Genomic DNA, 19,578 nt, shown 5'->3' with positions numbered 1-19,578 from the left:
CTGTAGTAAGAAAGCTGAGGAAAGATGAAAAAGCTTTCAAATCCTGCATGCACGCACAACCCCCTCTCAACAAAACTAAAAACAAAAAATCAGGCAAAATCGCAGCCAACTTCAAGTGCTATTATTAGACAACAGAGAGATCAGGTAAGGTAACGCCTTGTAGATACGCATGCTGCAACATCCAGTTTATTTTTCAAAGTCTCATCAAAATTCACAGCAGCGTTTGAACTAAAAGCACACGCTACACTCCGATCTCCCACTGTGCTGGCCAAAGGCGAAATCTGTTTCTTAATAATGGCAACATAATAATAATAATAATAATCGGGAAAACAGCGATATTAATAATTCAGCACCAAAGTGTGCATGATTGACATAGAAAAGAACTGGCAGAGTTGTCTGTAATTTAAAAAAAAATCATGGCAGTACTCAACGTCAAACACCTTTCATCCTCACTGCTGTTTTCTGAGAAGAAATTAAAAGCATCTCCGTGCCTGGACATAAAACCTGTCGAGAGTGCACTTCAACAGTGTGATGTTAATAATGTAGAGCGCTCACAAACACACGATCGTGACCTCACCACCATGCCATTAATAAATAAATGCGGTTAGCGTCATTTTGCCTGACAGACAAACTGGGGATGGAGCCTGATGTCCATATTTGCAGGGTTTTAAGGAAAAGTGGACGGTAGTTCTTATCCTAAAAGAATAGCTCACCTTGACGTTAGTTCTGCTATCATTTACCTGCCCTTGTATCATTGCAAACCTGTTAAACTTTCTGTATATCTTGAAACAAGGAGTTTTCCAGTTGCTGAACTGGTAGAGCATTGCGATAGCGGCACAAAGGTCATAGGTTTAATCCAAAGTGCTTTATGTGCCGTGTATTATAAGATATGGGTGATTCTCACGAAACCATTGTAACACCACGGCACTAATGATTTTAGCTTTAAAATGTGTAATATAGTAACATTAAAAAGCATCAGAATTAACACAATACTGTGTTAAGAATTTATAATTGTAAATTTTATCTCATTTTCTGCTGAAATTCTCATTACTGCAATGTGTCCGGCTGTGTTTGAACATGCGTTATGTTGTAATTTAATCAAATTAACACAAAAATATTAAGAAAAAAAATAAATGGATGTTTTGCTAGACTACTTTAGATGACAGAAAAAATATTTACTGAATATTCATGTAAATAATAATGAAGAAAAATTAGGAAAATGATGTGTCCATGCCTGATGTTCTCATCCTCCGCAACACTTTTTGAGAACAGTTTAAGCACACATACAGAATTTTAATAAAGTTTGATTTTGAGTGACCAAGCACATGGACCAGTTACTTCAAGATGGCTACCAGGTAAGATCATTTTTTTTACAGTTAATTTGAAATATTGTCTTGTCAGAATGCTTACACGACATTTTGATTCTCATTACCGCAACAGATGCTTATTAAATGTTAATTTAATTAATAGAAGCATAATACTTTGATTTTAAATGCATGTGCAGAATCTCCAAATTATGTTCTTTCAGGTTTGTCATGTCATTTTGAAAATATGTCAGTGTTGATGTTTCTGACTGTTGCGGTAATGAGATTTTTTAGGACTAATTTTTTAAATTATGTTACAAAAAGGGTTAAATGATAAGTAAAAGTTTTTAAATTAATGTTCCCACTTACTCCAGACTTTTTTTTAATGTCTGGTGGGAAAAAAAGTAAATTTAAGCAATTTTTACATTTTTATGCTTGACATTTTTAAAACCAAGTTTTCGTGAGAATCACCCATATACATTTTATCAGTATATGTGTTTCTTGGGGATCGAAGCCATGATCTTTGCAACGCTAATGCAATGCTTTAGCAAGTAAGCTACAGGACACTTATGGGGCGTGCACAACAGCGGGTGAATCGGCAGGCGGACGCTGACTTGCCAGCTTTTTCAGCTGAGAGCCTTGATTGCTATAATACTTATGCTTTGTTGAACGATGCGCTGGTTAGTTGTTGTGATATTTGTCCCACCCCTCCTCCACTGTGATTGGATGGCAGAGTGAGCGTAATATTGACAAAGTGAGCTTTTCACCCAAAGTTGAATATTTTTTAACTCGGCGCTCAATGCTGAGCACGGAAAAACGTTGAGCACTGGAGCTCAGCGTGGACAAACCCTGCCAGCTGCTGGCTTTTCTGAAAAGCACCGAGCTTCTATTGAAAACGATTGAAATTACGGCCACCAGCGTAAACACTTTGGTGTGCACGCTACCTTAGAATGGTAGTAACAAATGATTGAACAGTAGTAAACTCAGAAATACTGTCAAATTATAACAGTATGAGTATAACAGCAATATATTTATTTGTGTGGCACTTTGCTTCCCGTTGAGTTGTTTGCAAATACACCTCTATTTTCCCCAGCAGTAAACTTTTACCCCTCCTCCTGTGAGCGGCCTTTCCCGCTGTCAGTCAAATGGGGATTATGGGAAGGCCCGCGAGGTGGGCGGGGCTAATGGCAGCCAGCCAATAGGAGCGCCTGCCAGGGCAGACAGACAAAGCTCTCAGCAGGTCTTCTGTGCGCTGTGGGACTGTTTTTTGGCAGGAGGCAGGTGTCACAAACCGGCAAAGCAATCTGTCCTTTAGAAGGGATGCGGCTGTCTTACACACATACACGCCATCACACAAACAGGGGGATGGGGCTGGTGTCAGATCAGTCCTTCTGTTAATAGACGGCAAACCAAACACACAATATCTCTGACATCCTTTAGTGTGCATGACGCTGCTAGATGTGGCAAAAAGCCACCACTCCCCGACCAGGTGGCACATGCCACCTCTTCTTACAGCATGGCAACACCACCCGGTAAAACCTCTTAAACTTAAACTTATCACCACAATAAGGCAGTGTTGGAGAAAAATACTTTTTTAGTTGTTATAAATATTGTAATTATTTACCTTAGTTCTAACGTCTAACGTGACGCTTTGGTTTCTTTCTACCAAGTCGTCGCAATTCGCAACCTCACCACTAGATCCTGCAAAAATCTACACACTGCACATTTAAAATTGTGTACTATTTTATATAGTGATTATAAATCGTGAAACGTTGTCTAGTTTTAAAACCCAATAATATTTTTGTGACTAGATTTAAATGAACAGTGTGTAAGAAATGTATATCAATACATCATAAAATGGCCCTGATATGTCACTAGACATTAAGAAATAATTTTCATTTCAAATACTTAGATCACTGACAACGGTGGTCCGGCCAGGATATTGTCATTTAAAGAGTGGAGTTGCAGCCCTCAACTAATGTTTATGTTGTCATTTTGTGTATTGGCCACCAGTTGTGTGAATGCAGTACCAGCTTTAGCCACAAGTTTTGTATTTGCAATACCAGTTTTGGCCACAATCCTACATACTGTTTCTTTAAAGGTGTAATTTGTTAATTTTAGCGGCATCTAGTGGTGAGGTTGCGAATCGCAACCAACGGCTCAGTCCACTGCTCACTTCTCGCTTTTGAAAGACATAGAAAAGCTACAGTAGCCGCCACCGGACAAGCATGTCATCGTCGGAGACAAACAAAGTAAAAAAAAGTTTGTCCATTAAGGGCTTTTGGCTTTTGTGGAAACATGGCGGCAAAAAATGGTGACTTCCATTTAAGGGGACCCTCTGTGTATGTAGATAAAAACATCTCATTCTAAGGTAATAAACACATAATGGTTTATTATGAAAGGTCTTTATACACCCCTGATAATATAGTTTTGTATATTATTTAGCATTTCGGTCAAGAGATCCTTGTAAAAATTATATACTGCACCTTTAATATGAAATATAATATTAAATATTCTAGTTTAATTAAATTTTAAAAAGTACTTATTATTTAATGCATATAAATGCATTAAAGCATTTTTGTCTAGATTTAAGATCCACGTTTTTTAGCTACACATTTAGGCTACTTTCAATCATCATCTTACCAAGTCAGTTTTGCTTTCCACATTGGCAGATTTTTTTGCGATATATAAATACAGTTTAAAGGGATAGTTGACTCAAAAATTAAAGTTTTGTCATTATTTAATCACCCTCATGTTGTTCAAAACCTGCATGAGTTTCTTGACTCTGCTACACAATACACAAATAACAAGATACTTTGATAAACGATGGTAAGCACACAGTTGATGGTTCCCATTGACTTCCATTGACATTTATCAAAATGTCACAGTTTGTGTTCAACAGAATACAGAATCTCATACAGGTTTTAAACAACATGACGACAAGAAAATAATGACAAAATTTTCATTTTTGGGCAAACTATGCCTTTAACTACATTCCAGTGTGTCTTTTAATTTAAGAAGGACATTTTGCACAAGTTGGTTGTCATGATACAATATTTGGCCCGTATCTAAACCCGAACACACATGCACATGTATGGTGTAATGGTGTACATTTCAAAAGTATTTCTCAATAGTAATGTGTTTTACCTGTAGTGTTGGTATTGTTTGTGTAATGGGCCATGATTTGGACTGCAGTGCAGCACAGAGAGATCATCGCACTTGAGAACTCAAGATTGAATTCATTCAACTGAAACAAAACCCTGGTATTGGCCTTGTGAACACTTTCATATCTTTAATAACCGCAGTGCTTTGATACTGAATGCTGGATCTCACGTCCTGTACGCTCACTGCATAATGCTGCCGAGGGATATAAATATAAAGAAACATATATATATATATATATATATATATATATATATATATATATATATATATATATATATATATATATGAATGAAAATTCATGCAACTTCTCTCATCGCTGCATGTAAAATAAAATCACTTATATTAAATGTATATCAGAAGGATGGAGTGACGAAAATATTTAAATCTCTGATCATCTAAAGAGACCCAGCAGTCACATGTGATATTTAAAGAGACAGAAGTTTTGCAGTATTTGCTTGTGTATTGTTGGATTATTTGCATGAGATGATCTTATAGCAATAGTAAAGTGTTAGCCATAAGCTAAATGTGAGCCAAAGACATACCTGTCAACCCTCCCCTATTTTACCATTCTATCCCGCCATCATCCTATTTAAATAATTTCCCATATTTCTCCTGTTTTTTTATCTTCCTATAAAAATCCCACTGGGCATATTTGATATTTGCTACATTCACCTCCGGTAAAGCAGGCAGCATTGTACCGTATCACTCAAACGACACCCACCAATGAAACAAGAAGAAGAAAAGCTCCCGAGGGAGGGTGGTGGATGACGAGCAGCGTGCAAAGCTACAACCGTCACGTGCACTCAACGCGCACGTCCGCCAACTCCACGCGTAAACAAACTCCCACATTTGAATGCGTGTGCCGTGTTGGAAAACACTGCTGTTTGTGCTTTACCGCTTAACTCAGAAGGTGTTAAGGAATGCAATGTGTGCGACCTACTGTACAGTATGTGTAATATAACAAGTCTCTTTCTAGAGCCATACAAAATATGATAAAAGGTATACGCATCTATTTCCTTGCTTAGTAGTGAAACCAGGAGGTTGGTTTCTGTAAATTTCCATTATTTTCAAATCCCAATGTTGACAGGTATGGCCAAAGACACGATGATCGCAAAATACTACACACAGAAAAAAAAACACATAGTAGTAAAATAAAAGCAATAAAACAGATATTTAAAACAAACAGACCAACAAAACATCTTTTCCAATATCAGTAACTACAGTAAATCACAAACGGGGTCACAATTAAAAGGCACCTATTATGCCCTTTATACAAAATGTTTAGATGTAAAAAAAAAAAGTTTGCCAGTAACTTACATTTGTGTTATTTACTGGCAACAATTTGTTAAAGTTAGATGAACATTAAACTTTAATATGAAGTCTTTATCTTTACAGAATAAAAGCATTGTGGGAACCTATAATAAGTTATTGGCAAACAGCTGCCAGTGATACTGTAATTTCTACAGAAATTTTTATCTCTTTTCCAGCATGCATTTTAAAAAAAAGTTTCCAGCCAGCATAATATAATATATTTAAAGACATTTAAAAACATTTTCTGGAAGGCATTAAACTTTTGTAAAAACCATAAAATATTATTTACAAAAGTTTAATGCCTTACAGAAAATGTATGTAAATGTCTTTAAATATTTAAACACACAATATTGGCCAATGACGTGATGTTAATATTTTTGTGTCCGTATGGATAAATTAAATTTAAAAGGGTTAACATTTCAAAATAAATTTGCAGATTACTTGCATACATTCTCTTTTTTGAGAACTAAGTCAAAAATATTGTGTTTTATTTAATTTTGAATGAATATTTGGGAGATAATTGCAAAAATGTCAATGTGGTGTATGTGGTGGTCTGTTTCAATTGGTATAAGTTGTCTTTTTTAAATGAAAATATAAATATATTCATAAAAAAGTGTAATAAAATATAATCCTCTAGTTTAGTGTAATATGATTTTTTTACATACATTTTTACATAATTTGTCAAAGATTATTTAGAAAACAGATCTGTTTTCAGCATATGTCAGGACAAATATTACAAAAACATTTACATTTAGAAATAACTAATAAAACTATATTTTAAAATTATTATTTTTTATGATAACACTTACATGCCATCAAAGTGGATAAAATATTTAATATTTCAATTTTTTTTTGCGGAATTGCCGGTTACACCATTTGACATTTTCAGGTCCATTCAGTCTTAACTTTAATAAAAATTGTGCAAATGTATTTTTATTGCATACAATTAACATAAATACACTGTGTGCATTGAAATAAACCTGATGCATGCTTTTAAAACAATTTTTATTATTATTTATTGAATTTCTCATCTTGCCAAAACTTTTTTCACTGACCCAATTATCAAATGAAAGAACAGATCTGCTTTTAGAAAAAATTTTCATCCTATCTTCATTTGTTCTCTATCACCTCTATCATCATCTATCAAATATGGGTAGGTCTCTTTAAAAATACAAAATTATTAAAATTAAAAATATTCTTGAGATAATTGCGTTTTTGTAAAGGACTTATGATGAAAGATCAGATTCAGAGTGATAATCAAAATATACACACAGTTTGAACTGTCTGCCCTAAAGGAATACTTCCACGTTTTATAAGTTGGGTAAGAGCTCCACCTGGTGGATAATAGCGTATTACGAACTGCCAGAAAAACTTGTTATTGACAGGGAAGCGTTTTCTCTTAATTGACAAGGAAACTCTTCAAATGGCGAGGAAAGAGTTAACAGTGGGTGTGCCCGAAATGTGCCTGTGAAGTTGTTAAGTGGGAGCAAAACGTGAAAAGTAAACACAGTTGGAGTCACTACTGAGGGCTGAAAGTAATCCAGAACTATCAGTCAGTGGCCGTGGGCGGGGCTTTATCAGTGTGATGTCACAAATAACAATGTCTAATGAGACTGCTTTGGTTTAAGGGCGGAGTGCACAATTTCTGAAAAACGATTTGGAAAAGAAAGTCGGGCCAACTACCAAAATGCACTTGTAGCCAATCAGCAGGAAGGGGCGTGTCTACTGAACGACATCGTTGCCTGGATTGCGTATGTGTGGGGCGGGTCTATCAAAAGAAGGTCCAGATTCTATTGGGGTAGGGGCGTGTTTGTTTAGGTGATTTCAAATGTTAACGTTGGCTTTCAAAGATCATGGACACTGCCTTTAATGAGGACTGAAAAATGATTTTTTTCATTTTAGGGTTATTGTGTTCACACACTGCCAACACACATTTATGTCCACACCTTGTAATATTTTGCATAATAGGTGCCCTTTAACAAAAATATTCCTTAACACAACAAAACAAAATCGCCTGGACAGACCTGTGATAGATTCCGTTATAATAAAGAAGTAAGTCCACACTGCAAGCACGCAAACTGACGACAGCGATTGAGTTTTACCATGTTATGTTGCTTGCTCGAGGAAGCACCGAAGACAAAACAGAGGAAATAAGGATAAACTAGCAGGCGACTCGTGAGAAAGGCAGAGCTGTAGGCAGAGATCAAACAGCGTACGTGGGCTTTTATGGATTATGATTTTGCCATGCGTGGGTTTGTTATTATAGAGCGTTCTATTAGAGAAATGTAATATTGTAGTATTGTTTATGAAGACTAATGTTGGCATGTTAACTTAGAGACATTCTGAATGAAGCATAATGTATTTTTAAAGACGGGGATATGAGATGACTCGCATCTTACCTCTGGGCTAAAATGACACGCACGCAAGCACAACAGTTGCACGTGTGTGTACCTCAGAGCACATACACAAACACATGCACACGTAGGTGCAGATCCTTATTGCAGTTAATGGAGACTCTGACCTTTCATCTTGTGTGTCATGAAGCTCAGAGAAACACAGATTGGAGAAAGAAGGGATGGTTACACTCGAAGCTTAAAGGCTACCTGTCACATCTGACATATCAGAAAGTTTTTTCTTTCTTCATCCATTTCAACTTATTATATATGGCCAAAAGGACTTAATTGTGTTGATAAAAAGAAGTGCATGACATCACATTTTACATTATATTTATGCATTTGGCAGATGCTTTTATCCAAAGCGACATACAGTGCATTACAAGGTGAACATTTTTATCATTATGCCTGTTCCCAGGGTTCGAACCCATGACCTTTTGTGCTGCTAATGCATTGCTTTACCACTGAGTTAGTTTAGCTTCTGCACAAAACAAACACCTGTCACCTGTATAAGTACAGGCCGGGTAACTCATTTTAAAAATGATAAGCGTAACAGCAAGAGAGATATTAGACATTTTTAAATAATCTTTATATTATAAATTAATCAAATTGCTTACTTTAACACATTGGCTCAATTCAACATTTACTCATTGCTGCCTTAATACTGTAATTGTTTTTCTAAAATAAAGAATAAAAATTAATTTTAACATTTTTATTTTATATAAAGTGCATAATAAAATTTTGTGATTCTAACATGTGCAAGGCTATAAGTCACATTTTAGCCTAGTTTGAATCTGAAATGTGAAAACTATGAGTTTCTAAACTATTTCTTCCTTACACATACAGTATGTGACCCTGGACCACTAAACCAGTCATGAGGGTCAATGTTTTGAAAATTAGATTTATACATAAACTTCAATTTATAACTATTTGAAAATATGGAATCTGGGAGTGCAAAAAAATCTAGACATTGATAAAATCCCATTTAAAATAGTCCTTAGCAACACATATTACTAATTATAATTGAATTTTTAATGTGTTTATGGTAGGAATTTATAAAATATCTTCATGGAACATGATCTTTTCTTAAAGCGATACTCCAGCCAAATATCAAAATTACCCCATAATTTACTCACCCTCAAGCAATCTGAGATAAATATGTCCATCATCTTTCACATTTTGAGTTATTTTTGTAAATGTTCTTGCTCTTCCAAGCTTTATAACTGTAGAAAACGGATCAATGAACAATTTTTGCATTTAAACCCCAAAAACGTGCATTCATCCTTCACAGAGGTAATCCACACGGCTCCAAGGGTTAAAAAAAGTCTTCTGTAGGTACTTATTTTTGTAAGAAAAATATCTATATTTAAAACTTTATTAACTATAATAACTAGCTTTCGGTAATGGCGCTATCTTGAACTCAACAAAATAGTTTTAGCGTAATGAATGTTTGTTGCCATGGTTACATTGCGCAGTGACTCTCGTGAATCCAAGACAGCGTCGTTACATATACTTTTTCAATTTATTTAAGCTACATTTAAACAAAAGTTTTATATTTTATTTTACGTTACTAATCTTTTTGTTTAAATGTAGCTTAAATAAATTGATTGCAACCACTTACCTTAAAAAAATTTATTAAATTCAATTAATAATTTTTTTCAGTGTACCCGCAAAAGACCTTTATTAACCCCTTTGAGCCATATGGATTAATCGTATACAAAATAAAAGTTTGTGTTTGTATAATATACTGTATGTGTGTGTTCTTTGTGTAATTATAAAAAAACAATAATGTATTTATTTAAAAAAACATTTACATACATACATACATACATACATACATACATAGAGATGACAATTGATTAAAATATTTAATCTAGATTAATTGCATGATTGTCATGAGTTAACACGTGATTAATTGCAAATTAGTAACACATTTTTATCTGTTCTATATTTACATTAATTTAATAATTTTCAAGTTTTTAATACTCCAATCAATATGGGCATTGACAAATATGGATAATCTATGCAAATGTATGTTTATTATTAGTGAAAGAATCAGCAAAATTATTTTTAAAAATTCAGTTAAATAATTAAGGTTCAAAAACAAAATCACCATATCTATACCTTAAAATCACTGGTAAAACTAATAGATTTGGCAGACACAAAGTCAAATATAATATCAATATACATTTAACTTTTTTACTTTTATTGTTTGACTTTGAGACAGACAGTTTTAAAACCTACTGTAATGCAAGGATCTAATATAATGTTACATATTAGATATTTTTCCTTAATAGTTAATGAAACATTTATTTAAGACATAACAAATCTTTGTGAATTCTTGTCAAAACAGATATTTTTAAAACGTAATTCTCTGTATATGTGTATATCAGGGTCAAGTGTTTGCATGTCGTATATTATAGAGACAGAGCGCAACGCGTCATAACCATCCATCCATTTGTCTCCATTGACTTTGTATTGCGAGAGGCTGCCTCCTTGTCATTTTGGGCTTATAACAAAAAGCAGAATAATGTCCAAAACCTGCTTTGTGACAGGATGTACAGCTAACAAGCCAAAAAACCCAGACATACGTTTTTATAAGCTGTTGACCCCCAAAAAAGAGCGTTTAAAGACACAAATTTGGATACAGACAACTTTTCATAGTACTCCTGTTACTAAAACTACGCCCACTGGAGGAAAATGTAGTTGACGATCTACTTCTGTGTCTGTAAACGCTCATTTTTTGGGGTCAACAGCTTATAAAAAAGTATTTCTGTTTTTTTAAGCTTGTTAGTCAAACAGCAGCTTTTAGGCATTATTCTGTTTTTGGTATAAGCCATAAATGACAAGGAGGCAGCCTCACGTAATAGAAAGTCAATAGAGACGGTTGGATTGTTAGCAAATTTTTATTTTGTTTGCGATTAATCACGATTAATCATTTGACAGCATGACTGGTTTTGTGGTCATATATTGTATCAGAGAGCTTTGTGCTTAATTTCAGACCTCACAGACTTCACTGTACCAAAACACAACTGCATCTATAAGTGCAGAAGAAGTGGCAGAGAGCCAGAGTCTCTATTAGACTCAATGATTGGGGTTAGAAAACTCATAAACTCTTGTCCCAGAAAAACTACCGCTGGGTCCAGACAGTTATCTCATTCAGTGAGGCAGATCTTTGATGGCAGCAGTAAAGTTAGCCCCTATCCTTGTGCATGGTCGAAACTGACAGCTACTGCTGATAATTGACAGCGATGTTGTGGCCTGCAGCTCTCGTGAAGGAAACCGGACAAACTTTTACGCAGCGCCTCGAGGGACACGAGTGAATGCGGGCAGAAGAGGTTACAGTGCAGAGCGGGCATACTTATGAAAACTTGCAAAGTGACTCACACTGAAACAACCTGAGTGAAAGATTTCTTAATGTAGACACTGTTCACAGCTAATGTGAAGACAACCCCCATAGTCACAATTTCAGGGGTCTGGGATGAAAAAAGGGGGCTGAAGTTCGTCTAAATAGGATAATACTTTAGCAATTAGTAAGCGTGCAGCTTCATTGGACAACGAAACGAATCAGATGTTTAAAACTTCAAAGTGCTAAACATCTGCTTGTAGAAACCAAGACACCAGCCAAATGTCCTCAAGTCCTGTAATTTAGAATCCTTGTGCATTTATAATGTCACACAAATTTAATTTGTATAGTCAAAACTAACTCAAGTTGGCCCCGCGGATGCAAAACTTGAATCTCGGTGTCGTATCGACGTGGTTAATGACATGCAGCTGTGAAATTCGACCGCGTGTGATGCAAACCGACTGTCTGGACTCTTAATCGGGACTTTCAATCTTCCCCACAATTCCCTGCTGCAGTGTGTATGTGCAACTCTATATTTATATATTCATGCTGTTGTATCCACAGGATTTGGCCACAATCCTTAAAAACTGACTTGGCGTTAACTAGTAATATATTCAGACGTATGAATCTCCTGAACCGGATTCTGAGATGGTTACTGTCTTTGCATTTTATTTTTTGTAAAAGTGAGCTGTCTTTCGTTTAACTTTAGCTCCAGTTTGATATGCAACTTACGTTTTCGTTGGATTGGTGCAGAGTGGGCGCGGTCTGTCCGAAACAACTTTGTAAGCTTAACAAACCTCACCTGAATATTTTCCTCTGCAGTGCGTATAGCTCCTGTATAGCTCAGTGGTGGATCATTGGGTTAGCAGTGAAAAAGTCATGGATTCGGACCCAGTAAACACACATAGTGATAAACATGTATACCTTGTAGTGTTTAGTGTTTATTGGGTTTTTCCTTTTTTGTTAGGATACCGTTTCACCTTACCAGGGATCAGGCTGTATCATACAGTAAGCTGGGTTTCCATCCAAGCATGAAGCAAATCTTTTCAAATTTGCAAACACAAAACACTATCATCTTATAATGCACTTGGCTTTGGATATAACCATCTGACACATATCACATGTTAATGGCCAATTCTAAGAAACTGTCAACCTTAGTTGTACAGTACAATTTTGACACAACGTTTTTAACTATACTGATATCTCAGATGACAATATTTAGTGGTTTATATACCCATGCAAAATATCTGTTAAAATTGTTAAAGCATTTTTTTATTATTATTTTTCATAATATCGTTTCTTCCTCATAAATGCACACTCAAAAATTAAATAAAAAAATAAATACTAAGGACCAGATTTAACTCTTTCCCCGCCATTGACGAGATATCTCGTCAATCAAGAGAAACGCTTCCCCGCCAATGACGAGTATTTCTGTCTTTCCACAATACCGCTATTATCCACTTCTGCAACTTTTTAAAACCGGAAGTATTGCCCTATGGCAAGCTGCTGCATGTCCGTGTCTGTTTTAAAGATCGCTCTGAATGGGATCTCTATGAAAAGTCTGTCTACTACTGAAGGTAGGATGAAACGTTTTTTTTTTTTTTTTTTTTTGAAACAGAGGGTCTGTTCTTTCATTTGGTATATTGTATGTTTATATATTTGAAGAAGAACATTTTCTGGATACTTTTGTGAAAATCATGAAAAATGCTGGAGCTGGCTGGCAACTTTTTTTTTAAAAAAACGCTGGCGGTGAAAGAGTTAATAAAATGAGCAAATTGGTATGAAAGTGCAATTCCAAAAAAGCGTAGATGAAAGTGGTACGGGAAAGCAGTATATAACACACAGGTGGGTCAAAAGTAACACAACAAAACAAGATTGATTTTTGTGTTACTCTTGTTTTTAGTAAATATCGTTAATATGTAACTGCAAACATATTTTGTCAATTATCTTCATTTTAAATTCCAGTTTTATCAAATGTTTCAAAGATAACCTGACATTACAAACTTGAATTGTTGAAAATAAAACCTTTTTTAACAGTTTGAACACTATAAGAATAATATAAATTTTCAACATAATGCGGTATTAGCAGCTGGACAAACATAAGATGTTACTTTCATTTCGACAGAAACTCCTGACATTTAAACCTGCTTTACTTTTATTTTGAAAAACTCTGAAAAGTCAAACTTCAGGATGTGTTAGAGCACTAAATAACCTGTAGATTGATCAGTACTGTAACACATGAAACCAGAAACACAACGCATTATAATAAAAAAACAGCCGCTTTAGGAATTTACTTATATTGGTCAAAAACTGCTTTTCGGGCCTAAACGTGCAAAACGATGAGGAAATAACGCGATATTTGTCAGCTCTGTCAAGGGTTTGCGTGCTAAAGATGCTGTCATAGTTTGGAATTCAAATTTAATCAGGGCTCAGAGAAAAACGCTTTGTTACTTTCATCCCGCGTTACTTTCACCCTGGTTCTCCCCTAATATCTGCGGGTTATTTACTAAAAAAGGTGCAAATTAAAAAAGACAGGCGCAGCAGTTCATTTCCATAATGAACAACGCAATCTACTAAAAGCAGCGCAAATTAGTTCAGGGTTGCAAATAAGTATAGCTGATGCTCCTGCAGGTGCAGGTGATCTGCTAACACCTGATGTGCTTGAGTTCAGCACCACGGATATCACAGCTGAAAATTCAGGATGTGAAATCCCAGCTAACGAAGCCATAGTACACTCAAAAGAACTGGAGGACAAAAAAATGTGTGAAAGGTTAACAAAAAGTTTTGAGATGACTGATATTGTGTGATGACTTCTCATAGTGAATCCTCTTTCCTATTTCCTCTAGCAAAAATAAAAAATAAAAATAATATGGCTTGGCCAAAAAATTCCTCTGTCTTGTACCATGCGCTTTTCTAATATCTGTGATGCCTCTTCTATTAGCAACAATTGCAGCCATTTCAAGCGTAAAATGATTTAAGACAAGTTTTAAAAAAAAAATAGTATCAGATTATGATACTGGTGCAAATACCAGTAATATCTCATGCACACACATTAGAAAATCACGTTGCGTGAATCAGTTAAATAATATCCTATAAATTTTGTATCTGAAAGGGAAACTCCTAAAAAAGCATATGCAAAAAAAGTCAGTCACAAAAATGACTAGACCATAACTTTTCAGTGCTAATGATCCACTGTGCATCTTTAGTAAATTCCGACTAAATTCCGTTATTTAATGCCAAAATGATGGTTTGCACTGGTGAAAGCTGTTAGTAAAAAGTTAACCCTTCCAAGCAAGGCCTTGAACCAGTTCACGGAACTTTTGATCTTTTGCAAGGAACAAAAACGAAACCAGAAACTTTCAAAAAATATATGTTCCGGAACAGAATCGTTTAATTAAAATAATGGTAACCGGTTAATAACGTTATTTTTTTTTCATTCTTTGACAAGATTTCTGTGCAATATGACGTTGACTCATCGGAGAAATGAGAAGCTTGCCACCAGCAAGTAGCCTACTCAAGCCCAAGTCTCTAATGCTAAATCATAAGAGGTATCTATATCTACCAAGTATCTAAAGATGTTTGTTTTTTAATACTAATTAATGGTATGACGAATCTCAGTGTATCCGTGATCCATACAGATCACGATACACGGTTCGGCTTGCATGCGATTTGCGGATTAATAAGCAAATTTGAATAGGGTGAAAGTCGAACATTTGCGCGTGTTTCAAAGGATTGCAAATGTTAACACTTTAAACAATTTAACCACAAGGCGCTAAAGTGAGCAGTTTTCTGTAAGCACAGATGCACATGCGGTTGAATGTGTCCGGGCCAATTCCAATCAAACGTGATTATCCCTATGCCCTTGAAAGATCAGAACTCTTGGTGTTTAAACTTGAGAGTTGCACTACTGTGTCTCATACTTTAGTCCATTAAAATACATTTGGCGAATAAAGCACTGAAAAACTATTTAATCTTCACTTTATGTGGAGCGTCTGTTTATGCTGCATCTTCTTTTCCAAAGTGCCGTTTGGAATTCGCCCTCGGTCTGTGTGTGTGCGCGTGTTTAAGTGCACGGAGAGACGCGTTTCAAAAAGCAAGCAAACAATCTTTCTGTTCTTGACAGGACACATTCAAACAAAATGGTCTCGAAATACCACAGTATTATTTTTCTAATAAAACATTTGTTTATGTCTTAAGTGTATGTATAGATTAGTGGCAGAAACCAGGTCCATGCTTATCTTAAAGAGACAGTAACCTCAATTAGCATACAGTATGTAGACTAATATTTTAAGTTTAATGTCCTAATGATCAGCGTACTTACTTGTATATCCCACAGTTGACATGGAACGTTATTAACCGGTTTGGGAAATTTATTTTTTGTTCTAACTGGTTCAGGAAGGTCAATTTTAGGGTTGAACCAAAAAACTGAAACGTTAAAATACGGTTTCTGTTCTGAACGAACAAATTGGGAAAAAAAATCTGGTTCAAAGCCCTGCTTCCAAGATTCGACCCTTCTCCATTTGTTGGGTATTATTGCTACTCACAAAAAAGTGTCCTTTTTTGACACATCCATGGCGCATGCATGTTTTCCCCAACTTAAACAATAAACCTGAATATAGACTGATATTTTCTAATGTCTGGACTCTATCATCAGGGGTTTAGGAAAATATAAACAGATAATAAATGCATTATCTGAGAATTTATATTTCAAGTTTTGACTGCAAATGTCACATTCTCAACGCTGAAAAAAGCACTTTACAGCCCCTCAGAAACATATAAACAAGGTTTTCAAAACCTGTTAATAAATCAATACAGGAATAAAACATGAACAAGAGGCTGATAATAAGCTGTTAAAAAGCAGATGAGCTTGAAGCACCATAAACAAGCAAAAAATATCCTTTCAACATCACTCATGTTTTCATACAGTAGCTAAAGAAAGATATGGTTATATTTTCAGCGTTGAATCTGATTCTCAAGTACCTTTCCTCTCCAAGTCGAAACTGGTTTTACAAATCAACATCTGATTACAAGACATGCATATTTATAGGAAAATAAACGTGGCACTTGTTCTATTTGCATTTCAGCAAACTATTGTTGAGAGCGGGTGTATTACCCCGGATATGGATATTATTATACCAGAGCTTTTGATTAAACTCATTTTCATACCGCAGCTCATTTGTCTTGCCAAACATCATTTCAGAAACGGCAATAGTCAAAGATTTGTCCTCCTGATCCGGGAAATACTTCACTATTAGACTCGATCTTTCAATCATTTATCCTTATGGACATTAATAATGCCCTGCACTAAATGCTGCATTCCTGTAGCATGCATATTTCATAAAAACAGTCACTCAAAATGTTTATGTATGACAGTGATGTATTGAATACAGGTCGAGAAAGCCTTGAATATACCAATCAGTCTGTAAATGTATAGAAGGTGAGTTTTTTATTAGTCCCGGGCTGAACACGTTCCCAGCTGGACGGCATATGACGATAACATTTCAAAGAAACATCAGACAGGTAATATGCACATAACTGTTTGCGAGTGTGTCTATGTGCGTCATTATTTATGTCCATCATGTCCTGTGGTTCTGAGTGGTAATGCCTGTGAAAGGGGTGAGGACGTCAGTGTGTATAGAGAAGCTTCTGGAATCATTAGGTGTAATTGGTGTGAAAGGGTCTGTGTTTCGGTGTCTCTCGGCAGGGACCGACCAGCGAAATAACAGAACCCGGCCACCCGCCCGTCAATGCCGTCTCCTAGCAACCCACTGTAGATCTCTTTATCACTACGACACATTTGGAGTCTTTATTCTATCCTATATCCAAAATATTCCTTGACATGAGGTTAAGAGAGAGTTGAAGGCTGTATATATATATGGCATTCCTCGGCAAGTTAAGCATTTAATTTATCTTTTGTTTTGCATATCAAACACAAGAATTAATGTGTAAAACCATTTTTGAGTACATTTATTTCAAAAGTATAGTGCTTTACAGCTTTACACTGAATCTATGGTAGAATCAACCCAGTGTTTAAATTGAGGGGGGCTGGGGTGGTCCCGGACCTCCTATAAGCCAGTCCTACCAGAAAGAGTCTTTTTTGTGATTGTTGCGGGCAAAAATACTTCTTCTTGCGGCACGTTTTCTTAAAAAAATGTGATGGAATATGCAGGACATCATTATGCAATGAAATTGCGGGAACTTGCCAAAATTGCGGGAACTTGCAAAAACTTTGGAAACTTTCAGCAGCTTTTCATTGATGTTCACGTCGCTTAATTACGTCACTTCCTAACATTCCTATAACAGGGGACATGGCTGCGCATGTGTGTAGTAAATGCAACATTTTTCAACTTTCTGCTAATATATATATATATATATATATATATATATATATATATATATATATATATATATATATATATATATATATATATATATATATATATATATATATATATATATATATATATATATATAGACTTTTGATACGAAAATATTTTGCGAGCAGAAATCTGCAATTTATGCGGCGAATATGCGTACTTTTTATGCTTTGAAAAATGCAATCGCATAATCACGTTTTTCTGGAGGGACTGATAAGCATTGAGGGCCCCCCTATAAAGCACAAAAATATAAACTGTTGAAAAAACTGTCCGTGACGTCACCCATAGGTTTATGAGGAGCTTTTTTGAAGGCAATAGTGGGCGGAGCCTGCAATTGCGTTGCCGCGCATCACTTGCCGAAAATGGGTAAAAAGGCGGGATGTGGGTGAAGCTGAGGTGTCTGGTTGTTAAAACCACGCCTTTCCTAACGTGATGGTATTGACAGCAGTGGCACCTGTCACTCAAGTGGCCACGCCCTTAATTATGCAGATATTTAAGGCTTAATATAATTTAAAAGGATGAGTAACAAAAAAAATCACCCCCCTCACAGTTGTCATGAAGGGCAAATATAGCTATATAGACCAGAGTCACTTTTTGAACCAGGTTGTAAACATTATTTCCTGCTGTAAAGTTGGGCATTTTAACATGGGGTCAATGGGGATTGACTCCCTTTTAGAGGCAGCCTGAAGTGGCCAGTCAATGAGTTGCAGTTTAAGTCACTTCCGCGTTTGGCTTTATCAGAGAGATCGAAAGGTTCTCCCTTTCATAATTTGAACACTGAATCAACATATCTTCCAATGAGTCAGTTCTTTAAAAATGATTCAGTTGAACTGATTTTGAATCAAAGTCTTCGTTCTGAATCAGTTCTTAGTTTTGGTCGGCTGAGACTTACAAATTAATTTTCCTCACTGTGATTTCACAGGTAGGACGTGTTTATGAAACAACTTCCTACTGTAGTTGGTCCTGGAACATCAATCATATCAACCAATTAGATTTTAGGGTTAGAGCTGGAGATTGTAAAATTATTCTCCTTGTCGTAATATATTTGAGGTACTGTAGACAGACAACTGCGAGAAACACGGACAACATTATCACAAGTACTAATAAACAATTGTTATTGGCACTTTGGGCATCAAGAGGCAAAGGGGCAGGTGCTCAAGCTCCCACCACTAGACCACCCTCCTTCGGATGTGAATGCGTGGAGGCAATATTTATAAAAAAATGTATTTCCGGATCATCAAAAGATGAAAAATGTCCTCTTTGGTTTCAATTTAAACCATCTTTCGGAAATGATTCGATTCTGCCTTTCGAATCAGTGGTTCATCAGTTTTGACCTACTTCCCGTCCCGCATTTTGTACTTCTCTAGTAAACGTAATAAAAAGAGCAAATGAAGAACGAACAAAAGAACAACCACAAATCTCCAGGAAGAAGCGAGCAAAAAGGAAAATGAATCAAAAAGCAGCAGAATGTACACGCAAACGTCTTACCTTCTCATAGTAGCGCAGCTCATAATCAAGAATGATCCCGTTGGGCTGTTCGGGCTGCGGCCATGACAACGTGATGCTTTTCATTGTCGAGCTGACCTGATGCATTATGGGAACAATGGAGGGAGCTGAAAAATAGATAGCAGAGAAAACCAAGTGAAAAATCATTTCAAAGAGCCATCTTTCCTGCTGCGTGT

General features: G+C 35.8%; 1 protein-coding gene across 1 annotated transcript in view; it reads right to left on the bottom strand.

Moving 5' to 3' along the window:
• ephb1 (EPH receptor B1) overlaps positions 1-19,578 on the bottom strand; it is a 326,298-nt gene that overhangs the window by 52,047 nt on the left and 254,673 nt on the right. Inside the window, exon 6 of the mRNA XM_055203462.2 lies at positions 19,385-19,509. Within this exon, the coding sequence (XP_055059437.2) occupies positions 19,385-19,509 (125 nt within the window). The remainder of the gene's footprint in view (positions 1-19,384; positions 19,510-19,578) is intronic.

The sequence above is a fragment of the Misgurnus anguillicaudatus genome, chromosome 2 (genome assembly GCF_027580225.2).
Source record: "Misgurnus anguillicaudatus chromosome 2, ASM2758022v2, whole genome shotgun sequence".
NCBI lineage: Eukaryota > Metazoa > Chordata > Actinopteri > Cypriniformes > Cobitidae > Misgurnus > Misgurnus anguillicaudatus.
The sequence above is the reverse complement of the archived record's forward strand: the minus strand, read 5'-3'. Positions and strand labels throughout refer to the sequence as shown.